This window comes from Neolamprologus multifasciatus, chromosome 2, assembly GCF_963576455.1.
Source record: "Neolamprologus multifasciatus chromosome 2, fNeoMul1.2, whole genome shotgun sequence".
NCBI lineage: Eukaryota > Metazoa > Chordata > Actinopteri > Cichliformes > Cichlidae > Neolamprologus > Neolamprologus multifasciatus.
The window spans coordinates 32136594-32163610 of NC_140440.1; the positions used below are offsets into that span (position 1 = coordinate 32136594).

The following is a 27017-nucleotide window of genomic DNA, read 5'->3' on the forward strand; positions in this document are numbered from 1 at the left end:
ACTGCTCCATGACGGAGCACACTGAGCAGCTCTAATAGTGGATCTGATGAAAAGTCAGTCATCCCGAGACATTCTCCAACGACAGGTTGGGAAAGACATTTATTTGAAGTTAACGGAGCAGAAAGTTCTCTGAACATCATCTCCACTAACGGCTTCAAAAGCACCTGATGAATGCTAATCAGTCGCGCGATCTACGCAACCGCATCGCCTCATCAGCGTCTAAAATGCTACCACGCATTACTCACTGGCGTTTCTTTGCATCTGCTAACACAATAACAACAAACTGATTGAAATTTCAGCACATCACGCGAGCTGCGGCAGGTCGTTGTTTGAGCTGATGGGTTCTATCTGAATTACAATATCCTACTAATGAAAAGAAACACAGCTTCGTCTCTGGAGCCCTCACTAGGCTCTACCTTCCCTCCCCTTGTATTTATTAATAGTAATCCCATGTCAACCTCACTACCTTCTATCCTTGCCCTTCCCTCGCTCCGCCTCCCTTACAACAACACAGCAAGAGTAAACAAGCACTAAAAGAAAGTCTAATTAAATATGGATTAATATAAAGGCTGCGATGTTGACTAGAAGTCAAAGCAAACCCTCGAGCTCTGCCTCGCACATTCAGCTCCTGTTCCTTCCCTTCTGTAAGCTCGTGTCAGATAATGATCTCTCCCACCGACTCCGACGGCTCTTTCATGCCACACAAAGCCATGAAATGGGCTCCCTGACCAGCAAGAGATGATGCCTGATGCTTCTAAAATGCGCTTAAGCATAGACAGTGAGAAATTATGCAGACAGAGAAGGGACTGCGCTAAAGATAGACAGAGGCAAAGACTTCACGTGACCTTTCTTGACCAGACAGCTCTTAGCTGCTAAAAGTGGCTCAAACAAACAGGGGAAAAAATCATTCGAAAAGGTGGAAAACAAGGCAAATAAGGGCCTGACAACACTAGATATGATCCTCTTGGGACAGCAGGCAGTTTGCCTTGAGCTCCATACACATTTTAGTATGCACCAGAGACAGGTAATCATATTTTAATTAAGCTCTTCCACAGAAGTCCAGGTACCTCAGCCTCTGAAGATGAAGTTTTATTTTGCCCTCAGGCTACTTAATAGTCTAACTGCAGTAATAACCACGATTGAATCACATTGATAATTGAAATCCCGGTCTTTAAATGTAGCATCGGGGCTGGCGTACCATGAAAGCAAGGTTCAAGGTTGGCTCCTCCAACTCCCCATGACATTTATCAGTGAGGGAGAGCTGGAACGGCAACATTCATGCCCCGGCCAAATCGCTAACCCCTCTCTGCATCTGAGCATCTAATCATCCTCGAATCCTCGCTGCTGGATAAATCCTCGCTCCTCCACCATGACTGATTAGAGCTCTCCAGTATAAAATGGCCGCAGCCCGTCACCCAAGGCGGGGCCTTCCGCGGCGGCTGTGGACGAGGACATTGAGCCGCACATCTTCAAAGCCTCCTCCGATCCTAGGCACCGGGATTAAGCGCTAATCTACGAAGATATTTCTTTCTTTTAAATCCAGCGGCGACAGTGGTGAGTAATTGCTATATGATGCATTCGAGATCGGCGCGGCCGAGTCTGATTACTCATAATTATTTGAGCAATTAGGCATTTGCAATTAAAATCTGAGAAGTGTCTGTTTGATTTGACCCTTCCACCATATTTCTCTCTGGTCTTTTTTGACACTCTCTGTGTTAATGTGATTGGCCTTTCAGCTTCACTAACTCTTTTTAACAAGATGTAGCACTGGTGTGGCACTATAGTGTGTGTGTGTGAGTGAGAGAGAAGAGTAGGGATGGGAATGGGAAAAAGAAAGAGAAAGCGAGACAGCTGAGGTGTATTAAAGTTGTCAGAATGTGGCCGACTATCGTGTTCAATATTTGAGCACAGAGAGGGGGTTTTGTTTGTCTGAAGCGAACAATAGGACTAAAGTAAAGCAAAGGCCGTGGGAGGTCCTCATAAATATGGGCGAGTGTGCATGCATGTTTATGCATGCATATTTCAGCCTCATTTTAATCTGACGAGACTATCGGTTGAAGAGTGGGTGTGTGTGCAGATTAAGCTGCCGGGGATTGCTGACGGTGAGCAAGTGCGCGCTGTGTGTGGTCGCAGGTGTTTCTGCATCTGAGAGAACAAGAAAAAAAAAGAAAAAGAAATGAGACAAAGGAAAAGAAAGAAAGAGGAGGAGGGAGAAGATTGGAGGTAGATGAGAAAGAGAGAGAGAATAGGTCAAGAAAAGCACTGTGCTTATGGAAGCGTGGCAAACATGGAGATAAAGGGTACGGATGCAGGATAAGGCCTTGGGGCAGGACGGAGGATTTATTGCCCCTGGCACAAGAGGCCATTCGATAAATTGCCCCTGTGTGGTCGGCACAGAAGAGGGCTGCGATACAGTGACAAAGGTGTTACAGTGGAGAGAGGGTGGCGGGAGGCGAGGTTAATTAAACTCTTCAGTGTGAAACACTCTCATTCATTACCTTCATTAACTCGTTCATTTAATCTGCTCCGGTGTTGGCATTTTATCACATTCAGCCCCGCTGTAGCGTCACACAGCTGATTAGGTTTCATCTTGAACCCCTCCGCTGCAGGGTGACTGAGAGCGAGAGGCTGAGCACGAGGCCGCTTTAGGTCTAACAGACACAGCCGCACACAGCAAACAGCACAAACTAAATGAAGTTCACGCTGGACATGCATTTTACTTGATTTTCCACAGCAGAGTGAGTGGATTAGTCTTAAAAGTGGAAAATATAAACGATTTTCACCCCCAGTCTCCAGTGAACTGTGCTGAGGCAAGGATACAGGCCCGCACAAAAGGGGCTAAGGAGCGCTCCTCAAACGAGCACGAGTGCAGAACTGACAGAGTGAACCAAATTACAAAGAGCAACAAAAAAAAAAAGCCAAAACTTCTGAGTGGTGTTTTTGCTGTGTGGCTCTTTGCTTAAAATAGACACAGCTTTTCCTTTTTGTACCTGGCACAAGAAGAAGAATTTGCTGTTTGAGGGCACAGCGAAAGCAGGCGGCGGTGCGACAAAATGGATTGCATCACGACAAAACATCCCATTTTCAACTCCATTAGGTCCCCCTCACAGTCTTGACACTGTTGTGCTTTTTGCCACTTCACATGATTAATCACGTGTGGAGACTCCAGCGAGAACGCGGAAGCCTGAACTGCAGGCAGCTGTGGCTCCACGCTGGAGAAAAAAAATCACAAGACACCGTGACATGTGGAGGCGAAACACTCAGAGAAAGAAAATCAGCGGCTGGAATAAAATAAGACTGCAGCAAAAACTGATAGCAATGTTTCGACAAAAGTAGTGTTGTCCTTGTGGAGTATTCAGAAAGCCAGTATTGAATTTTGCACTCTAGAGGGGTTATTTAAAGGCAAATGCTGATAAAAGCCGTTTTTCGCACATGCACTGCAGGCATGAACTTTTCCAGACATTACCCAGCGGGATGGGGAAACCACAGACTGTAAATAAAAGATAAAGTTATTGTGCAATTGATCTAAATTTGCATTCTTTCCAAGAGCCAGAAAAGAGTGTTTTCCCCTGATTGCAAAAAGGATAAAGAGATAAGAAAACTTGTTCACTTGATCAGTGACCTCAGTAAGTTTTTTCCTGATGACTTTATGGTTTCGGTCCCTAATTTTAAGTCTTCTAATGTTGTGCAATTAATCTTTCCATAAAAAAATGGGACTGTTGTGGAGGGCCGCACCAATACGCTTATAAGTGAACTGAAACAATATTGGACAGAAATGAGTTCAACTTATTGGTGCGGCCCTCCAAAACAAAATTAACTGCCCATCCAGTCACACGGGCTTAGAGACCAGTTGGTGCCTTCCTACCAAACACTGGTTGCTAGGGAACAATGAGTAGTCTTAACTAGCTGCAATCAGTTGCTGAAACAAACTCCAGGAACCACTGGATTCAATTACTAAGCCACAATCATGCAGGCCTACAGACCAGTTAGTGACCCTCTGGGGGCCATCGGTTTGTAGGGAGAAATGTGCATTTCCTGACTGGGGAGTCACAACTGGTTGGCGCAAGTTGCTGACTGTCAGTAGGTAAACTCTGTGGCAGAGATATATACGCTGCTGCATCAAAAAACTCACTGCAATTGCCTTGGTTAGTAGCAGATTGGAGTGCTTGCCCGCAGTTTGCGTAGAAGACTCGTCTGCAAACAATTGCCAACTACTTGCAAAGCGATTGTTCAAAATAAAAGTTGTTTCTTACTGCTGAAACCAAGACATTTCAAAGAGTGAAACTTTTACTTTGAAGGCCAACTCTCTCAATTCTAGAGCTTGGAGATTAGTTTGGTGTGCATGACAACCTGTAAAGCAAACACAGGGAGGCTTTTTTTGTTGTTGTTTTGGTCTTTGCGACCAATTTCACCTTGCAACCTGCAAATATACATTTCTGAGGTAGTCTCCAGGCATGTGTGACTGGGGCCTTAGTTAATCTGACTTGATGTTCATTTTGTACATTTGGTTGCATGTAGAACAAACAACAAAGCAGAGTTAGCTTCAGGGCGTGGCAGCTTGCTATGGAAAAGTCTCTACAAGTGTGCCTCTGTCGCAGCTGCTTCTCATTTTTCAAGTTCATTTTCAAAAACACCAAGGAGACGATGGCTGGCAAGGCTTAGGTCAATGCCTCACAAGTAAAGCTCACTATCCAGTGAGTTTACGGAGGCTATATCCAGCTATGCTGAGAACACAAATGCCCAGCACGGCCAGAGCAGACATTTAATGATCTTTATGCAGCCAGCTTCTCATTACAAAGTCCATGTGACGTCCACAAGCAGGAGGAATTGATTAGGTAATTGTCGTGAGCTCGCAGTGAGCCAGTGTGTGCCTCCTGTGCATTCTACACAGGAAGCCTAAAACAAAAGATGGAGCCAGTAGTGAGAACATGCCTCCTCCTGCGTTCCACATGTGAACAACAACCCAACTTGTTTTTATACTGTCCACTGTTTATATATTTTTAAAAATGACCAAAGAGTTATATTTCGCAAAGATGTCTCTTGAGTTAAAAGGCAGTAGTGAACTTTAAAGATTAAGCGATGTGGTAATGTGGCACCAGGGAAACATGAACCTGTGCAGCCCACTCTTCATCTCTGCTGGGGGCCGGCAGCTCCAGGCTTCATTAGCCACAACCTGCAGAACATGACTGAATCCCAACTGTTGGCAATAAAGCTGAATTGTGGGTAATGTACGTGCTGGCTTTGACAAGAAAGACAAATGTGTGGAATAAAACAGACAATATCCCTGCTGCTGCTGCTGTACTGACTTTGATTATAGAAGTGGTGCATTCTTTTCAAGCATGTCTCAGGTCGTGAGATGACATCGAGTATAAAGCCAAGAGCATAAAGCCATGTTTTTGGAGGTCAGCATGCGCACCATGGCTCGGTGTTGACGCCTTAAGCATTCTTGGACAGTCTGCGAGCCAATGTGTCCTTCCAAACTTCTCCAATCATGTCTAAAGCAAAAAAAGTGATGAGTGCACAGTACTGTGGACAGCCTGCCCACTCCTCACGCTCCTCTGCTATTCTCACTGTTCCCCTCGTCCTTTTTCCTGCTTCACTCTCCCTTCTTCCTCTGAAAGTGAGCCAGTGTGCACGGTGACCTTCAACCACACCCACAGGGGAAGGAAAAGAAAAAGAAGAAAGGGGGGGGGGGGGGGGAGTTAGTTGCAGAATGGAGGAGAGAATAGGATAAACATGAGAACAGGGGTGACAGAGAGGCAGTGGTAACAAAAGGAGGGCTGAGGAACACACACACATAAAAACCAACGCTGAAGTGAGGAAAATGGAAAAATCTCTCCTCTCTTGGAAGCCAGCGGAGCGCAGAGCTGAATCTGACAAGAAGGATGACTCTCCATCCCTTTTCTCACCAGTCTGATTAAACCTCTCACTCTATGAACCCAGCACGCTGAGAGCCACATGAGCGAGAGAGCCGAGGACCCGAGCCTTTGCTCAAAGTGCGGGCTGGGGTGCCAACAGATACACTCGAAGGAGCAAGACCTTGAGGACAACGTGACACTGTGAAATTCCTTCAAACTTCATTTGCGGCCGACAAAGGAGCTGAAATTGAATTCTCCAACATGGAAATGAGCCACACGCCTTTTTTTTTTTTGTATTTTTAAACAGTTTCCAAGCGATTCATTTTTGAGCAGATCCGTCCCAGAAAATTCCCAATCCTTCTCTTTAAGCCGGCTGTAATGAGTTAATCTACAACAGAGGAATGATTTCCTTGTGTGACTAAGACAGTAAGCAGACAGAAGGAGGCCTAATTAAACTTGTAACATCTGCCTTCTGAGCTCTAACTGCGTCTACAGGCTATAAGCATCTCTCGCTCCACTTCCTCCGCTTTTTTCAGGCAAAGAAGGGTAAATAAGGAATCAGCCTGCTCGCAAACAATGCAACTAATCTTCTCCAAGTGGCATCATCATCATTATTACCATAAGCAGAGACTGTGGTGTGACAGAGTGCTCTAAAATATTCATTGCATCTTCTTCCAGATAAACTTCCACAGCTGATGGTGGAGGGAAGGAGGGGAAACCGGGGGAGGGTGGGAGGTCTGTGCTGGAGCACGTAGCCTGCTTACAAATTACCACCACAACCAAACTCGGACACAGCGTGAGTGAGTTGCTCCTCGTCCTCCCCTCGCTGTTGCACCGCTCTGCCTCTTTTCACACGAGCCATCTTCGCGGGAGGATCGGCCGGGATCGCCTCGCCGCTGATGCTCCACTTCTGACCGACTTCCCGGTTGCTCCGCACAGCCCGAGCCCGGCCGAGCAGCAGCAGCCAGCAGCAGCCCTGCACGGCTCTCTGCCCCCGCTGCTATTTCAAAAGATAAATCGACAGCAGCAGCAGTCTCCGACACTGCGGGAGGCGACAGACCCAGATCCAGATCGAGCCTCTGCTACAGCCGCGGATGCAGCCCGAAGAAGGAGAGATTTGCCATGCCAGATCTGCACGGAGGAGGAAATCTTGATAAGTACGAGTCGTTTCGTTTTCTTTTCCTTTTTTTTCTGCTCCTTCAAACTCGAGTCTGCTTGGTGTGGCAGTAGCGGTGACTTTGCCCTCTCACAGCCTCTCCCTGAGCCCCCTCCTGATGCCTGACTGTATACAAACACCCGTGCTGAGCGAATAAGACTTTTATCGCCGAGCGCGGCTCATCAGCGACAATAAAAAAAGACTTTACTGGTCACCGACAGCGCTTCTTCTTGGCGGAGGAAACAGGGTGGGAAAAAAACCAAAAAAACAACCCTCAGTACTTGCTGTAAATCAAGCCAGGAAGATCGAGCCCAAGTGCAAGACGAATGGTTTGGGTAACTAAAAGCTTTGCTTTACTTTACTAACAGGCATCCTCGGATGAAGCCACAATACCTGCTGTTAATGGGGCGGTTATGAAACAGGTGTTGCAGAGAAGCGCTTTAATAGAGATCGTTAAAGGATGCAGGACGTCTCAAAGCAGCGCTGCGTGCTGGGCAGCTCCAAATAACCACATTTCAACCCGAAAGAAAGAAAGAAAAATGTGTTAACATTGTAGAAATGCAACAGAGAGACCGTCGGGAAACTCTGGGGCTGTTACCTGATAAATCAACAGATGTTTTAATGTCTGGGGAGAGGATTTATTCAGCGGATTTATCAGAGGCTGCTCACCTCTGACTCTGTTAATTAATGGGTTTGCACACAATGGCTCAGATGCTGTCCCGATGCCCTTGGTGCTCCTGTGCCACCTGTGATAAGTTGTGAAGCATTTTTGTCTGTGAGGAAAATTACTGCTCCGCGGTGGGTGTTTTATGGAGTGATGTGTAGGTGCAGACAAATTAATCTTTGCTCTACATGCATTTGTGTTCAACCGGGAATCACCTAGTATTAATAGGGAACAAATGCAAGGCAACCCCACCCCCTTTGCTTCATTTCCGTCAGTGTGTGTGTGTGTGTGTGCTGGAAAGAATTGAAGTGCTTTTTGGATGATTACCTATTCAATAGTGTACAGGGTGTGCACTCATGCCTTATGTGAGGAAGACAAGAGGTGGATACATTTCTGGGAAAAAATGGATTTTTAATGCTAATACACAAATATCTAAGCTGCACACTATTATGTGCCATTACTCATGCTTACAGTGGAATAGGCTGCCTCACCTTGTCAACAGCAGTGTCACTTCCCAGACAGCAGAATGATGAATTTGGTCATTATTGATGAGCTGAGTGGACACGCGGGCTGTCATCCCGGTCTCTCACTCAGAGCAGAATAAATTACACGGCGGTGACAGGGAGTCAAAACATAAACGCCGGCTGACGGATAGATTTGCAGGGGGGAAAAATTTAAGGCGCCTGCGGAATAACCCGAAAGCCACGACCTCCTGAAAGCCGGCTGCAACTGTAGATGTGAACTTCTTCAACCCTCCTCCTCCTGCTCCTCTCCTGCAGGCTGGGGTTGTCCCCCAAGAAACAAATTTAAATTCCAATATCCTCTCAATCTGCGGCTTGGTGAAATTTATTCAATTTTGTGGAAATGATAATCAAGTTTCCGTGTGCGGTGAGACAAAAGGCTTCACAGACAATCAGACATTGCTGGCATGATCCACGCCTGTCCTCCCACCATCCCTCCGGGGAGATTAATCAGTCGAGATCGTTCCCTTCCTCATCTCTTTGATTCATCTGATTCAGAACAAACCTTTAATGTCTGTGATTCTTCAATAGTCGCCGTGATGAATGCATCTGGATTCATCCAGACCGAGCGGGCTCGTGAAACGCACGCATTCATGTAAGTGGGTGGAAGTCACTTTCTATCTGCATTTGACTCTTTTCCTTCTTCATCGCTTTCACCGCCTCTCTCCCTGAGCTTATTTATGAACTATTACTATCATGCAGTAACACTTTATTAGGCATGTAGACAGCCAAAAGGCCTATTAATCTTTCACTCGCAGTCTTATTCTCCTCTTTCTCTCACTCTCCCCCCCACACACACTATCTCAAAACCCTTTTTTTACCCAGTGGAGTTCTTCAGCCCTCTTCAATGATGGCAGAGCTCCTGTTAGTCTTACAGTGGGGGAAGTGATGTGTCTTCCATCGGCAAGATATCAATACACATTTTTCACGGAGAGACTTTTCTCAGAGGCCGCGATCGTGCCGACAATCTCTCGCTCGATCACGCTCAACTGTTGCTGTTAGGACACATCTGAACTGGTAATGATTTTATATTATAATGCCATCGATCCGGTTGATGGGTTGACACCCGGGAGTGGTGCTGGGACGCTGTGCTTTTCAGCTAAATACGATAAAGAGACATTGGTTCGACTGCACTGTAAAGTCAGTGATTATTTCTCATGCTGAAATCAATACTGGGGTTTATACTGTCTGTGGCTGAGATAGGAGCTGTAACGAAATAACGTGAAACCTCATTTTCAGCCAAATTAGCATTGCCAGCCTGCACTCACACGAATGCACAGTGTGTACACAACGGCACGAGACGATCGCATCTCTGAACAAATAGCAAAAATATCAATATTCATCCGAAATGATAGGGGAATTTGGAATGATTAAAGGCTGCAGCGCTGTATGAGAATAAACACGGCACGCTATAGAGACAAAGAAAAGGCTTTGACAGGGCACCTAGCTGTGCCTGAATGCAATTAATTAATAATGAATAAGCTGAGAAAAAAAAAGGATCAGAAACAATAAACAGAAAAAAGTAACAGCTGAGAACTTCGGGGAGAAAAAAATCTCTGATCTCCGAAACAGCAGCAATGTTAGGACCTTTATGGAAAATGAAGACTGTTTAATTCAAAGAGCTGCAGAGGGGAAAAAAAAAACAATTTAATAGGCTTCACAGCTTGAGCAGCCAGGGTGGATGTAGCTCGGGCCAAAGATGAGGGGTTCTCACTGCTTGCTCTGCAGCTGTTGTCTTTAACCATATCAAGCAGCATTAAATTATTTTACATGTTTGTTTTCAGGGGGGGGAATAAAAAAAAACAACAAGCATGTTCTTATCCTGCAGATTTGTCGGCTTTACTGGGGACAGATGGCACCGAGCACATCGATGTGAGCAGACTCTGAATTTTGTCGATGCAACAGATTTCCCACAGTGCATCTGTGTACTTCTCTTTCAGGCATGGTGCCTACGCCCCAGGTGTGCGTATCAACCCTGGTCACGGTGAGCACGATGGCAGTGGTGGACCTCTACTTGCTGGAGCAGAGCATGCTGGGAGCTCGGGGTCTTTCAGGACCTAGCGTGTGGCAATATGTGGCAGTGTTGCTGGGCGATTTGGGCTTCCTGCTCGCGCTGCGCTTCGTCTCAGCTGGCGTGGTGTCTGAGGCGCGCTCGCCACGGCGTGGATTTGCCAACGCCCTCTGGTTCCTGTTCCTGTCCCTGCTCCAGCTCAAGCTCTTCTTCGTCTGCCACAACTACAGGCAGGAGCGTCGGCCACCTGATCCTCTGGCCAGAAAGACCCTGACGCTGCTGCTGTCCATCTGTCTACCCTCCCTGTTTCTCATCCTGACAGGAGCTGACCACATGACCCCGCAGCGGAGGAAGCAGGAGGTGCGGGGCCGGCTCCTCTGGGTGGTGGTTGACTTGCTGGATGTGTTGGACCTGCAGGCGGGGCTGTGGGAAGCCCACGGAGGGTCTGCAGCCGGTACTGGAGGGATTGTAGAGCAGAGGCTGCCCATTTGGGCTGAGGGTCTGGTTTTCTTTTACTGCTATGCCCTCCTGCTGCTGCTGCCGTGTGTGGCACTCACAGAGCTGGGAGCCACTGGTCTGCCAGGACAGAGAGGACCCCGCAAGGAGGCTTTGTACCCTTGGCTTAGCTTGGTCACTATCAATATTTTCACTTTAGCCCTGAGGGGTGCAGGGATGCTGTGGTATAGGGACCCCCGCGTGTCCACTGTGTTTCTGGGCAAGAACCTGCTGGCTCTGGCTGTGAAGCTGAACTCAGCCTGGGAGAGACATAAACAGGAGCGCGGTGCTGCAGGAGGCGGGACTGTGGCAGGAGCAGAACCGGGAGACTCGACCTTGCCAAACCCGGGTACAGAGCAGGGAGAGGGTCAGGCCCAGGGGAAGGCTCCTCCCTCTAATTATCACACACTGTCTCATTCTCAAAGCCACTCGCTCTCCCACGTCAGCCTGGAGCCCACAGCGACGCCTTTAGGACCCTCTTTCATCTCCCATGAACTTTAGAGAATCACTCCAAACGTACAGGCGTGCACACAGGCGTGCACCACAACTACAGTGAAAATTCACGCTGGTATCACATCCAAACAGATAACTGTACTGAATTTCAGTACAACAGCGGAGGTTATAATGCAGAACTGTGGAATTGCATTCGGCAAGCTTGGCTTTGTGCACATCTTGCTGTGCTCAGAATAACTCTAAAAGCAGTGCTGTGATTTGTGGATGTGTATTTTTAAAAGTCAACACTGTGAACCCGTCTGTCAGATTGTAAAGACTTTTTCAGAAATGTGTGCTGAAGTCTGCTATTGTCCATCGTGGTTTAATCTGGATTTAACTGTCATCACGTTTGTGGAATTGCATTGTCAGATTTGTTTTATTCCCCCTTTTTTTAAAGAATTCTGCTTTCCTGATAAATATCTGCTATCACTGATTCATTGCAGCCGTTTAGGGGCGAGAAACAGAAATTTGTTGAACAGATTCATGAGGTTTCAAGAGAAAAAAAAAATCAGACTCGACTCTCTTCTGCCAAAAGACCATTAGATGCCAAAACACAGCTTCTGACCTTTCAGCGTACATTTTCTCACTTCACAGGGTACTTTTACAGAGAAAACTTTAATACACAGAAGTGGTGATTCATTTTTTTCCTTCAATACCACAGAGCCAACATTCAAAAGCCATCTACCACTAAGAACTCTTCACTGTGCTTCAGTATGTCAATACACAGTCTAACCTGATGACCCTTTAAATCAAAGTCTAATCACGATTGCAGGTGATTCTACTTTAAGATTTCCTTTTTTTTACATGCCCGAAGAGGTACAATTATACAGTTTTTCACAATATCGTAATAGGATGAGGATCTCAGATTTTTTCCCCTCTTGTATTCTATAATAGATTAAATTTTCCCATGACTTCCCAGATCTATTCTGCAGGGTCCCTGCACCAAGGTTGTTCTCTCATTGATATTATGTACTAGTTTGTCTTGTCTGGAAGAAAATGTTAATGAGAGGAATCAGTCACTTTGTCATTTAGTTGGAGTGAAAACCTGCAGACTCACGGGCATCACCGTAGAACATCTCTAAACTTTGTTTACAATTTTTATGGCATGTTTTATCTAACTTAAACGCGCATCAGTTCGGTAGACTTCACTTCAACATCTGGCAAACATACAAATGTGTCAACGTTTCCTGTTTAAATCATCCAGCAGCAATTTTAACAAACAACAAAATGTACGCAAGTCAAGTCGCAGCTACAAAAGACGCTGTTTGCAGTAATGCAATCTTTCATTGGCTGGGCTTAAAGGTGGGCGTCGAGCATTTTGCGTCATCTTTGTGTACAGTACAGCTCTTTTTTTACTAAATTGTTTACCAAGACTGAATACCAATGTAAGTAATCCCTTTAGAGGTTCAAAATGCATTTAAAACTCGTGTTTTTTGTGATCTCTTCTTGTCCTGAAGTGTCATTCGTTCCAGCCATGTATCCAACCGTCAAATGTCTTTTTTTCATTTTATATATATATATAAAAAAAGAATCATCTTTTTAATTCCATTTCAAAAATGGGTGAATCCATTCATTCACAAACTTATCAAGATGCCGGGCAAACGTGGGAGTGTGGGTCAGAGCGGCGGGCGTAGAGGATGTACAGTACAGTCAAGTGCCTTGTTTCCTCATGGTGCAACGAGCCCCTGGGTTGTCGTACACATTATGTGTACCATGTGGAACTTGGACATATGCCATGTGTATACTGTGAAGTTATTCCACAGCTGTTTTCAGCTACACCTCCAGGACAGACCGCAATCTAATAAAGTATTTCATAGTCGCCTAGTGTTGACAGTTCATTGGCCATTACAAAGAGGCAATATTGGCAGAAAATCGCACGCACACACACACACACACACACACACACACACACACAAACAGAAGGAGTCGGTCCAAATTATTCAAGTCCAAGAGACATCAGAGGCAAATAATCGCCTCCTCCTTGCAAAACCTCCACTATATTAAAGTCAATCAGCTCTCATTGTGCAGTCGCAGGAAATTGCATGTTTTTATGTTGTCCTCATGCTGAACTGGTTAAGCGAATGGAAGTCTCCCGAAACGTTCTTGGCACAACAGCGCGCTCTTTGCTCCATGGAGCGGCACATTGACGAAAGGCCGTCATTTATCACAATTATGCCAGCGGCCCCATCAGCTCGGATCCTCTCGCGGTAATCCTTGAGTGTGCTGTTGTGTTGTCTGCCGTTAATGCTGAGAGAGGGAGAAGTCTTGATGTGATGGGGTGCGCATGTCAAGAGTTGTAGTAAGTGCGTGTGATGTTTTTCAGAGGCTCTTTGCTCACAGCGCCTATGAATGCACCCATCAGCCTGTCCTCTGAGCTTTAATGGTCCCAGTAATTGAAATTGAGGCTATCTGTCAAAATGCAAGTGCTCATTCTCGCTGCTTTATGCTTGATTTACAGGCTGTATTTACAGGATGTATTAAGACTAATGTACATGCTTCACCACAGAAAGAAATTCATTTAAAGTTTCTGTGGGGAATTTTTCTCCAGTTCAGATACACTTTTAAGGAAAAACCACAGAGGGATATCGAGTGTAGTAGACAGCATCCAGCTCTCGCCTACCCTCTTTCTTTCATCTCCCTCTACTTTGCCCACTCTACATTTCAAACACATGCATTCTGGATGCAGTCCCTGTTGGGCACCTCTTCATATTTCTATTATACCAAAAGCAGCAGCTACATAGGCAGCTCCCTCTGCAAATGACTACCTCCTAGAATCTGTTACACCTGTTAGACTCCGAATACAATGCTCAGCATTTTCCCTCAGCTCCCACCAACTCCCATAACCTGAAGAAAAGTGCTCGAGCTGCGCACCTATTTCCATTCTTCTTTTGCCGCTCTTTCCGGCGCTCCTTATTCTTCCCTTCCTCTCGCCTGTGCTAATTTCACTCTAGCCTGTAATTATTCTCATGTACCAGAGCTGTCACTTTTCCCTTTTTTGGTCCTGTATTCCTTCTTTTATTTTTCTCGTTTGTTTAAATTTGCCCTGCAGCCGACAGGCAGCCTACCTCTCTGCACTTCCCTTGTCAAGAGTGGTTAGTCAGAGACAAGGAGGAAAAAAAAAAAAGCTGAGGGGGAGAGGCTGGCTAAGATTAAAGGAACGGGGCTACTGCCTGAAGCAGAGTGGCTGCTGACTGCCATTTATTTAGCGTTTGCTCCACACACACAGTGAGCTTGATGGAACAAGAGAACAGACAGAGACAAATACATACAACACGCTGCTTCGACAACAATGACATCTCAAACAGTCCAGAAGGAGGCACCTTTAGACAAACATATGGCTTTGTTTTGCTTGGTTGAGCACTTCGTTGCAACCCATCTCACCTCATTACTCCTGACGCGGCGACAGCTCAGTATGCCTACGAGCTCATACCCACCTCTTCTGGCAAAAAAAAAAAAAAAAAAAAAGGAGACACATTTAACAGACAGATGTCTAAATCATTCATCAGAGCACGCACACCATCAGCAATGCTGCTTTTGGAGAGAACTTCAAAGTATACTCTAACAGAAAGAAATGATGCAAAAGAATCTGAGACTCTTATGATATGCAATGCAATAGTGGAGACAAACGCATACTAATACAGGTCTCAGACATTAAGGTGACATTTACGTAATGCCGAAATTACATAAAGTCAAAAAAAAGAAAAAGAAAAAAAGAACAAAGGTCAAAATGATCAGCCACTTAATAGAAAGTTACATATTAACCACTTTGAGAATTTAAAAAAAATCGTTATGTCAAATCAATTAGTGTCAATTTGCTGATAATTACACTTTTTCAGATTTGAAGATTTGCTGCAGTTCTGTATTATACTGCACTCTAAAAAGTGTGGGAGGAAAATATGAAGAAAAAAAATAACGCCAGCGTCTCCCTGTTAAAGTAAATATGACTGTATCATGAGTATGAGCACCAATTAAGCATCAAAATCAACTTAAGTGTAATTTATGCAGGGTAGTCTGTTTCACAATAACACCGAATTAGATTATGCTTATTGTTGCATCTGCGTGTAATCATTCATCCGTGGTGCAGCTGTTACAAATGGGGATCATTTGCTACTTTATAATTTGCTAGTCGCACTAAACCAAGTAATGTATTATGATTAATTTCCTGACTGCATCCGTTATCCTTTTTCTAAGCACACCAACCTCCTCAGCCCCTGCCTCTAGGTCTACAGAGGAGACACCGGGGCATTCCCAAGCGAGCCGAGGGACAATCTTTCCAGCGAGTGTCAGGTCTCGCTGGGTCCCTCTTCCTGTTGGCCTGAAATATCTAATCTAAGAAGTGTCTAGGCCTCCTAGACAGATATTTAAACCATGTAAGCTGACTCATTTCGTTTTGGAGAGGCAGCGGCTCTACTTTGAGCTCCTCATCCTATCACATCCTTTATTAAATCTGCAAAGAAAGTAAAGCTAAAAAAGCAGCAGAGTGAAAAGTGTTATAAATTTGAAATGAAGATATGTGGAAATAAAATGGAATTTGTCAAAAGTACAATTAACTCTTCACTATACCTCGATGTAGCACTACAGTAAATAATTTACTTGGTTATTAATAAATTTAAATTTAAACACCCTCATGTGTGTTTGACCTTACTAGGGCTGTTCATATAACGATATATATCAGATGACGATATAAAAACATCTATCGTTTCATTTTTTGTTTCGTGGTGTCGCAAAATAAACTGTTTATGGCAATATTTTTTCATCGTTTTGATGGTCACTGTAGTGGCTATATAAATTTCTTAGAGTTCTCTCTTTCTCTTATATGTAATATAACCACACTACCGACAGACAAGCGCCTGTTTTTATGCGTTGTCGTTAGCAACAATGACGGTAACAGCATCGCATGTCCGCTTGTTTATGTTCCACATAAACCTTTCACAATAAAGCTCAAGATCCTGTTGAGACTTTTCAAAATAAACTGAATCACGTGAAAGAGCAGATTATTTACGGATGAGAATTAAAAAAGAGCCGCCAGGTGCTAAAAAATAAACCTTAGACTCAAACGTTAGAACAGGCTTTTCCCCGCAGCACGCCGTGTAATAAATACTCACAAAGAAAACGGCGGCCGTTACAACTTAAGTCTAAAAATGTATCGTTTAATGCATCAGTTAAAACACTCAACTCCAGCTACATGACGCGCAGCTGGAAACACTTCCCTCAAGACGAGCTGCCCGAGATTCACAGAATTTACAGAAAATGTTACATTTTTGTGATTTATATCGTTATCGGACGATAGAATTCTTATATCGGGATATGAGATTTTGGTCATATCGCACAGCCCTAGACCTTACTGATGTCATAGCTGTTTGTCACTATGAGGGCTGCTTTGTTATCTGCTCGGGTCTTACTGTTGCTGCTCTCCTCTGGTCTGGCTTTCTGCAAGTTTATGGAAAGTTGGGGAACAGAGCCAAACACAAATTACTGCAGATGGAAATAACAACCTCCCTTTTGCTATACACTGAAAAAAAGGCACTGGCCATCTCTTGGATTTATGTAAGCATCTTGCATGTATTTAACACAATTGCCTCATGTTTTAAAGATAAATGTAACTGTATAGTGTAAAAACTACATGATATGCAGAAAGGGTGTATTAAATTGTTCATATCATGTTCAGGTGAAGTAAGTCAAAAAGATAGCAACATTAAATCTCGTGAAACCACGCGTGATTTCATCTCGCGGGCTTTGGATCGTGGTTCAAAAAAGGCATCCATCTCAGTCAAGTCGAGCAGCCAACTCTACGTTTTTGGTATGTCTTGATTTTTTGAATTAATATTTACCATATTTCAGCCAAATGTAGTTAAACGTCTAGAGTGTCGCCATGTAACATGCTAAAAAAGAGCTGTTAGCTTATTTGCTGTTTTATCTGTTGTCAAAGAATTGGCGCTTTTTCATTTGAATTTGTCTTTGGCACAAGAGCCGTAATATCACATTAAACCTAATTATGAGGCACTAACATAATTTGGTTTTCTGTGTGAATAGATTTGCCAACTGACTCTTCAGTTACATTGTGTATTTGCTGCACTGTGGTGTTAGTGAGATTTTGGACATTGAACAGCTTTAGCTAATATCATTAGCGGCATTATGCTAGCTTACATCCCTACCCCTCCTGCCCTCACCTGCTGTGCTTTGGTTTTTGGGGTTTTTTTGCTGCACATTGAGAGACGACCTCTATTCTGCATTTCACCAGGAGTCAGCTGATGGATTGTGGGTTCAAGGTGTTATGGTAAGAAAGTATATTCTAGTTTCGCTTAAGGTTTCTGTAACTTAATTATAATAGGTTTTGTATAATTATTAGGTGCATGCATACTCAAATAGACCACCCTATTAATACAACTGAGAAATCCAAAATCTGCCATAGGTTTAACTTATACCTGTATGTATTGTCAGAAAGGTGATTACTGGACTCACATTAATGCACACTTGAACTAAAATGAGGTTGTAACTTGTGGGTTGTTGGGTTGCAAATCAGAAACAAACATCTTTGGATTTTTTTTAATCCCATAAGATCTGGAAACACAGTTTTTATTCAACAAAACATTACTGATTAACCAAGCACAGTGCCTGCTGTTATTTCAAAATAATTTTATGTCATTTCAGATAAAATGCAGCATTCCAGTGCATCCCAACCATGCCTTTACAGTCAAGGTTTCTGACGGAGCTGAGTTTCTCTCTGACAGTCTGCTGAAAGTGTTTGCAAAGTGATCGGGGGAACAGGGCACAAAGCTAAAGGATGTAGCTGCCATGATGACAGTAAGAACTTTAAAATTCTTTAACTACAAAGTGTATATGTATTGCATTAGGTCAGTAAAAGAATTTTATGCTGCATCCATTGAAACAGTCAACTATTACCTGTGAGTACAGATTCCACTGAAAGGATGCCATAATTTTCGTCATGCATTTACTGAGAAAAATTTATCTTTTTTAAAAATATATGTTCTAGAAACTATATATCCATAAAGTTGATGTCGAACAGGAATTTTTGATATTGAGATGCTGGTGTTGCATGTTGACTGGTTTAAAAAGTCAAGAGTTTTTGTCTGGGATCATTTTCTTCTGTGCTACTGAAAAGTTCACAAATCTCTGTTTTCTTTGTTATAATACTTTAGGATGACATTAATGCTCAAAGGGAGTCCCTCATCAAAGTGCTCCGCGTCTGTGTGAAAGACAATTGCAACATCTTGGTGCAGGAGTTCATGGTGAGTGTTTTATGAGTAGATTGTGGCTTTGCAACATTTAAAAATGCATTTAGTTATCCACTTGATCGCATTTAGTTATCCACTTGATCTTCATTGGACTGGTTAGGACCAGTAGTCCTCTTTAATAATTTGAAGTTCACATGAGGCCTGGTAGTGAACTCGGCCGCCGGCCCTTGAGGCCCCACCCCCACCCCTGTATTAGGGGTCACATCAGTGTGAAAAAACTTTAAATTTGTCATTCTAGTGAACAAAGGAAAATCCCACCAATATTTACATTAGCTTTTGTTTGAAAAAAAAAATGACCAACTGACCAACAGCTAACCAAATTGTGGGGCTGAAAGTCTAAATTCTAACATCTTCTGAGTGACATAACCTGGATTTCTGATGGGCCGGTGTCTTTCTAACAAAAACTAATGTAAAGCATTTGAAATTATTATGTTTTTCACTCTCTCTTAGAAACTCTGTTAGACCATGAATGGCAGCATTGCAGGCCACTCTTTGGCTATAGCTATTTACTATGTTGCTTTCATTGGTTTAAATTACTCTAACATTAGAACTGGTAGATTCAAAAGAGAGTTTAAAAAGGAATCTTAAAAAAATGTTTTGTGTTTAACCAGGACTTGACTGAGGCCACTGCACAGATTGAGAAAACCACAATGAACATCTGTCTCCAGAGATGCGCCAGGCAATGACTTTTCTGATGTTGGCATCATCATCGAGGGTATAGTAGTTCTTCAAGATCTGGATAACGTGACCTTTACAGTAGCCATGCTGTTTGGACCTTTTTTATTCCTTCAATATGAGTTACCCATCACAGCTCTGCTACACTTTTGAGGTGATTCAAAGGGTGGTAATGGAGTTGGATGCAACTCAGCTCTCAAGAAAAGCTCACAACTAAGACAAAACTGCTCCTGCAAGGAAAGCTCACTGTTATGCATGCAAGGTGATCAGCTCTAGGTGAGAGGACATTTAAATCTTACACTTGTTCTGCTGCATTTTTGAAGCTCAATTCCAGGAACAGATCGCAGGGTTCATTTTTTTTATACTCTGCAACTGCCATGAGGACGAGCCGTTTTTTTTGTTGTTGTTTGTTTTTCCTTTTGCTCTGTACAAGTTCTCTGTTTGTCTGTTTGGCAGCATTTTTAAATTTCTCTTTGTATTTTTTCTTTCTTTTACTAGTGAAGAGATGTAGTGTGAACAGTTATACAGTCTAAATATCCCATATGGGTCGTGTGAAATGGTATTTTCAGTTTCATTCAGTTGAAGTAAAGAATGTTGAATATTTCTAAGTGTGCTGTTTTGAACCAAGATGTCACAGTATGATCAGTGCTGTAATTTTTGACAGTCACTGTATCAATGTTATTTTTGAGTCTCTTGAATAAAGTTTTTGACCTGCAAGTGCTAATTTCTTTAGTTATTGGGGTAAAATGGGTAATGTTAATAGGAAGGTGTTTGCCAATTCAGTAACCTAATTTAATGTTAATGGAAACTAACATTACCTCAAATTGTTTAGTTATAATTGTTGTTTAACTGAATCTTGACGTCAGAGGCCTTAAATAGAATGTTTTGTATTGTCCAGGAACATTTTTCAAAAGAAACAGTCTAATTTCTTTGCTGTGATTGATTCCAGAGAACACGGAAGAACTGACATTATTTAACTGTTGATTTATATAGATTCAGTGGAGGAGTAATGTCAGTTTAATTCTTTACCTACTGTCAATGCAGTGAAATTGGACATTTTGTTTTGAAAGGTTACTGGTGGATGCCAGCAACCATCTTGGAAGAGAACAATACAAGCTGTTATAAGGCCTCCATTTGAAAATTGTGTATTTGATACTAGAATATAATAGCAAAATGTAATTTGAAGATAACATGTAGTATTTAAGTGACCAAGTAGTATTGGGTAAAAGTTATTGAATAGTGTTGGGATAAAGTGAAAAAATTGTGAAGGATTAAAATATTCCAAGAGCTCAAATTTCTTCATCAAAACATGTTTAAGTCACATTTTATCAACACAAATTGCACAGGTTTATTGAACATGAATAAATTGTGTTAATTTAACTCAATTGTTTAAGTTGCTGCCAAAGCAAAACATCTGTGTGCAACAAATGTCCACCATTGAATTAAGTAAATCCAACAACATATTTTTTTCAGTGTAGAGGTCCTGACAGCAATGCAGTTTAATCCCTTAAGCCCTACACTATCTGTTGTTAAATTTATACCTGAAAAACATCCCCAGATTTGCTGTAAAAATGAAAGTCAAAAATTGATAACCCAGGGCTGTTTGGATAAAAGTGACTTGCAAGAATTCTGATATATAGTCGTCGTCGTGTCTTCGTCATCAGTGTATTAGTGACCTTAAAGAATTCCAGGGGGGAAAAAAATCATGGCCTTTTTAATTGTGCCTAATCAAAACTGTAAATTAGTGTCAAATACCACCCATAAAGTAATGATGGAATCCCAGCTCCTCAAAGGGCCACTTGGGCATGCCTCCAAAAGCACGTAACCCCCCGCAGGGATTTAAATTTCTGGTCTGTATAGTCAATTTTTCTATTCATGACAAATGTACAGAGGTTAATGGGAATTAAATTCTCTTATTTAAATATTCCGCAAATGTGTTTAAACTGTACACTTTACTAGGTACACCAGTTAAACTGCTTTATAAAACGAAGATTTAGTCAGTCAATCACATGGCAGCATTTAGGGCGCGTAGACATGGTGAAGACAAAGTTCAAACTTCACGTCAGAATTGGGAAGACAGGTCACCTAAGTGATTTTGAACACGGCATGGCTGTAAATGGCAAAAAGGTTGTTCTGAGTACTTCAGAAACTGCTGATCTACTGGGATTTTCCCACACAGCTATCTCTAGGGTTTACAGAGAGGTCTGAAAAAGAGAAAATATCCACTGAACACTTGTCAGTGTCAGAGGTCAGAGGAGTATGGCTAGACTGCTTGCAGCTTGTAGAAAGGCAGTAGTAACTCATAACTCCAAGTTACAACCAAACTATGCAGAAGAGCATCAAATGCACAAAACATTGAACCTTGAAGCAAAAGAGCTACAGCAGCAGAAGACCACACCCATCAGCTATGAACAGGAAACCGAGGCTACAATTCACACAGACTCACCAAAACTGGACAAATGATTGGAAAAAGTTTACCAGGTCAGATGAGTCTCTATTTCTTATTCTAGATTTAGAGGTGTGACTATTTTCATTGACGGGTGAGTGAGACTCCAGGACTGTAATGTTCAGTTGTTCAGGTACGTAGCTTTTGTTTTAAGCCCAAATTAAGTAGCCAAAATTAGCACCCCATTTAATATCATAAAGAATTACAGATGACCCTTCTTAGCCAAGTAAAGTGGCTTTCTACCATTAGCTGATAAGATCCCAGGTCAACCGTGCTGTCTAAATATAGACTAGCTCCAATTATACCAGGATAGCCAGACCAAAAATGCACCATACAAGGCTTCAAAATTGCAATCCAAAAACCTGTTGATAGCATCAATTTACATTATATTCATCTATCCATTGTCTTCCACCTATCCAATTCAAGGTCATGGGGGGCTGGAGGTTAACACAGTGCTCATGCAGTGAGAGGCAGAGTCTATCACAGTCTAACACAGAGTGGCAGACAACCATTTATACCTATATCAATTTATAAATCACCAGTAAATCTAACATGCATGTCTTTGGATGGTGGCAGGAAGCTGGAGTATCCATGCAAATATGGGAAGAAAATCAATTCCCACACAGAAAGACCCCAATACTGGATTCCAGTCCAGTAACCTCCTGCTGTTCCTGCACCAAAGTACTATTTCCAGAAACAGCACAACAAACACTAGATCCATTGTGTTACTAAGTTACCATACTTTGCAGCCTTAAAATAAATTAATAAATTAACAAAAACTGTAGGAGTTGTATTTTTATATATCCAAACACTGTATTTTAAACACTGTATCCTGTTTATAGTTATAAACAGGATACAGTGAGCTCCAGGCTGACTATCTGACGACACTGTACGTTGTGTGAGATTAAGGTATTGATTCAGTATATAATATAAAGATATATAACCTTGATTCCTGAATAGAACTACATTTGTCTCATGTTGCAGCTACTGCGGATTTATACTGCAACCATGAAATCAAAACCTTTAAATGTGGAGGTTAAAAAGAAAGCTTTCAAAATAAAAACCAAGTGTGGTGTGAGAAAGTAAGAAAATCTCAAATTAATCGCATAAAATAGACTCAGTGGAGTCTTGTATGCATTATTTAACACAGTTCATGCTCAAACAGAATATTCTGACAAGATACAGCGAGGAACAAGTGTTCAAAGGTGAAACAGGCCATACAAACAAAGACAGGCAGAGAAGACGAAACTGCATACTTGCTGAGGCTGGTAAAGAAACCACTGTTCTTAGTTTCGGCGTCAGAGTGAGGTGTCAAAAATCCAAGCATCTTTAAAGGTAGCAAATTTGAACCGTAACATCTTTGGGAAAGGAAACGGTGCTTTCAGGGAGAAGAAAACTTTAAATATATATATAAAAAACGCCATTTTCCCAGTGATGCAGATACATCAATACTCCCGTTACTCTGACAAGAAGATGTTAGAGAGGAGGATGATTGCTCATAAATACATGATTGCTATTGTTTGAGTCTTTATGCATGTCTGATGGTTAGCTGCCAGTAAAAATATGTCAACTGTCAGTCACAAACACGGATCTTTCTATTAAAAAACAAAAGGAGTTTCAAATCAAATGCTTCAAATTTATAACGTCTCATGTTATAGAAAATTAGACAGAAAGCTGTAAAGGTTCATTTTCAATTAACCTTTGAAGCTCCCAAATTGCTCCAAATGTGCCAGATGTAAAATCTCAATGACCTTTAGAGTTGACTGACAGCCAGAGCCAGTTTCTTAATTCGCAGCTTTAGCTCAGGGGAACTCAAGGGTCTCCAGTGTAGCTGCAGGGGAAGGAAGCTTTAAATATGATCGGTAAAAATCTTAAAATCAATTATACATCTAACTGGTAAACCGCAAAGAAAGGATAAAACTGGGTTTTCCCAGTCTCTCTACACAAGGTAGCAGTTAAATTTTGGCTTCTATATTTCTGAGCAGATGATAAAAGATGGTAGATGAAAGCAGAGATCCTGTGGCTCCGGGGTGCAGTGGTTAACATATGTGCCTTACATGCAAAAGCACTCCGGTTCAAGGAGACACAAGCCCTTCCTCAGGGGGTCAGAAGCCCGAGCACTCCATGTGCCAGATCAATGTTTGTGACTTGTGCCAGTCCCAAATGCACAGAAATGGAAGGGTTGTGTCAGGAAAGGCATCTGGTACAAAATCTGTGTCAAGTCAAATATATGGATCCAGCCACTGTGCCAACCACTTGCACAATGAGAGAGCAGCGGAAAGTGCTCTCAGATGAAAGCATAGATCCACCACTTAATTTATTTTTGGACAGAAAGAATACGATTGTTTGTTTTCCAGAAGGAATCATCATTGCTGTACTACAAAAATAAAGCATATTTTCTAAAATCTGTATCAACATCTTAACGTGACGATTATCAGCTCTCAAGTTTATATATCTAAACCTTTAAGCAAACAGTTGCTTATTTACACAACCCACAGATAAGGATATAAATAGCATTCATTTGGAGTTGGAGGTTTTAAAAATCCAATATTCCTTCTGGCCATTCAGTTGTACATGCTTTAAAAAGTTCACGAGCAAACTGTGCCAACTGTTTCTGTTTGGTGCTGAGGAGGCAGTGTGCAGCACTGTTTTTTAAATCAATTATGGGCCTGTAAACACCACTACAAGAGCAGCAAAGCTAAATCAAGGCCAGAAGCAATGACTTTAACAATGCCGAGTTTCTCTGTAGAGCCGAGAAGCCCTGAAGCCGGAAACTAGTTTTATTCCACTAAGTGATGTGAGCGGTTATTGCGGGTTTAAGACAGTCCTTCCTTTTGATTTCTAAAATCAAGTAACTGAAAAACTCACTAGACCGTAGGGGAGGAAAAATTATGTCATCTGCATAGAAACGATACAGATATTATGTTGGAAGGAAATTCTCATTAGCTTATTAATACAGATACCTAATCACATGACATGTCAAAGGTTAGTGACAGTGGTTACACTATAACTGACAGGTTAGCTGTAGCTCAGGTGGCAGAGCAGGTCAGCCACTAATCAGAAGGTCGGAGGTTCGCAGAGGGTGTCAACCCTGTAACTAAGAACAGAAAACTGAGGCTAGACTTCGCAGGGGTTCACCAATACTAGACAATACAAGGCTTGAAAATCATCGCCTGGTCTGACGAGTTACAATTTCCGTGTCAGAATTCGACACAAACGGCATGAAAGCAATGGATCCATCCTGGCTCGCATCAATGGTTCAGGCTAGTAGAGATTTAATACCACCTGAGCATCGTTTAAATGTACAGTACTGTTCCTGACCATATCCATCCCTTTATGTCCAGGGTGTACACGTCTTCTGATGGCTGCTTCCAACACGATAACGCACCATGTCAGAAAGGTCATGCCATATCAAAATCAGATCTCAATCAAGTAGAGCACGTTTGGGGTGTGAACGGGAGATTCATATCCAGCCAACAAATGCAGCAACTGTGTGCTTTATCAAGTCAATATGGACCAAAATATCACCCAATAAACTGAGCAGTGAGCGTACATATGAAAATCTATAAGAAAAACACTGACCAATGTTTTTTTTTCAGTGATCAAAACGCTACTGCATCAACATCAGAAATCTAGCATTCAAGCTGTGTAACAGGATTGTATATTTTAATCAAACACAAAGTGTGAGATCAGGATGCTAAAATGTTAAAAGTTTTGGCTTTTTAGCGTAAAAACAATTTTATCAGTTAAATTAAATTAAATTTTATTCATATAGCGCCAAATTGCAACAACCGTTGCCTTAAGGTTACTTATATTGTAAGGTAAAAACCCTACATTATCACAAAGAAAACAGAGAAAACCCCAACAATCATATGAGTCCCTATGAGCAAGTGCTTTGGTGACAGTGGGAGGGAAAAACACCGTTTATACAGGAAGAAACCTCCAGCAGAACCAGGCTCAGGGAGGGGCAGCCATCTGCCACGACTGGTTGGGGTTGGGGGAGGATGACACGACATTTTTGTTAGTGTGTTGTCATTATCTTTGCGGATGTAAATCCGCAAAGATAATGGTCTCTATGACAGGCCTGGACCCCAAATGTAAGTCCAGGCCTGTCATAGAGACCAGGCTAAGTTAAGCTATTCGTTACTAACCTGGTAAGTAGGGATGCAACGATACCAATTTTTTCAAACCGATACGATACCGATACTTGGATCTGAGTACTTGCCGATACAGAGTACAAAAAACTATACTTCTACCACACACACAGACACACACACAAATACAATGAATTGGAAGACAGGTTTTATTTTATTTCCTGCCGATAAAAAATAAAATCTTAATAAAAATGACCACAAAAAAATTTCAAGTGAAAAATAAGCACTTCTGTTAAATTATTGCAGAGTCTCCACAATGTAATTTTACAAAATATCACTGAACTATTGGCACTGTCTCGAGCTTTCAGAATAATAAATAAACACTTCTGTTTGGAATAAAATAAATACAAATTAGGTTTGAGAATAAATTAAACTTTTAAATTATTGCAGAGTGTCCATATTGTAAACAAACAAAATAATTATTATAAAATAAATAATAAATAAAATAATAATTGGCCCCCTAGTGGCCAATCTAAAAAACTACAACAGAAATGACAAGCCACCCTCTGATTAATGAAATAAGCTGGTATCGGTTCATGGTATCGGTTAACTTTTACGAGTATGAGTACACACACATTTTACAGTATCGGCCCCGATACCCGATACCAGTATCGGTGCATCCCTACTGGTAAGTAAATGAATTACCTGCATTTAAGTTATTAGAAGCAGTGCGCAGCCACCAGATTTTTATGTTGTGGTTAATGTTGTTCAACTGGTGACAGTAGAACATAGAAGAGCTACAGTAATGGTGCAGATATTGATGATGTCATCTAAGAGAAATACGATATTTTCGATTGATTTCACTTATAAAGCTACTTTCCGTGATATTATAAATCATGTGGTGCTCGCTTTTCTGGCAATTATGCACATTTTGCCATTCTCTTGTCTGAGTGTCGTCATTATGTCACAGAGATGGATTAGCTGTGAGAATTGGTCTGGTTTCCAAGTGTGCAACAGCATCCGCGGCTGATGAGTACTGTCCATTAAAGAGGCTAACTGAACCATTTGTATGTAGAGAATGAGCCTTTGGGTTGCTTTCTTTCTATCTCTCAAAGGACAATTAAACTTTAATTCCTCAATGGCTATTAAAGCTGCAGCAAATAGAACCTTTTATGGCATAAAATAAAATCTAAACTTTACAAAAAAAATTCAACGCAGATGCAATTTTGTGATCAGAAACAAAGACGAGGTTAATGAACAGAGCATCAGCGGTGAATGGGCAAGTAAATTCTGCCTCTGCTATTTTTATTCACTCTCTTCACTTTGATCATTGCTCATTGCTCGAGGAC

At 42.1% G+C, this 27017-nt stretch overlaps 2 protein-coding genes and 1 long non-coding RNA gene across 5 annotated transcripts in view; 2 read left to right on the top strand and 1 right to left on the bottom strand.

Annotated features, from left to right (window-relative positions):
• Positions 1-27017, bottom strand: part of mrpl11 (mitochondrial ribosomal protein L11) — a 66916-nt gene that overhangs the window by 19447 nt on the left and 20452 nt on the right. The window lies entirely within an intron of this gene.
• Positions 6569-16282, top strand: tmem265 (transmembrane protein 265). Of its 3 annotated transcripts, none has more exons than XM_085176160.1 (2): positions 6569-7015; positions 10140-16282. In XM_085176160.1, exon 2 carries the CDS (start codon positions 10142-10144, stop codon positions 11204-11206), a length of 1065 nt encoding a protein of 354 aa, XP_085032286.1. In that variant the 5' UTR covers positions 6569-7015; positions 10140-10141; the 3' UTR covers positions 11207-16282. The 3 variants fall into 3 exon arrangements, with proteins under 3 accessions (XP_085032286.1, XP_085032295.1, XP_085032275.1); XM_085176169.1 differs by having other exon boundaries at positions 6891-8794; XM_085176149.1 differs by having other exon boundaries at positions 6891-7349.
• LOC146524871 (uncharacterized) lies at positions 17524-20416 on the top strand. Its single transcript, XR_014876673.1, has 3 exons — positions 17524-18001; positions 18358-18447; positions 19065-20416. It is a non-coding gene; the product is annotated as an uncharacterized LOC146524871 (long non-coding RNA).

Coding starts and splice junctions, on each gene's coding strand:
- tmem265 (XM_085176169.1), top strand. CDS start 8,743: ATGCATCTGGATTCATCCAGACCGAGCGGGCTCGTGAAACGCACGCAT. Junction 8,795..10,139: donor CGTGAAACGCACGCATTCAT/GTAAGTGGGTGG, acceptor CTTCTCTTTCAG/GCATGGTGCCTACGCCCCAG.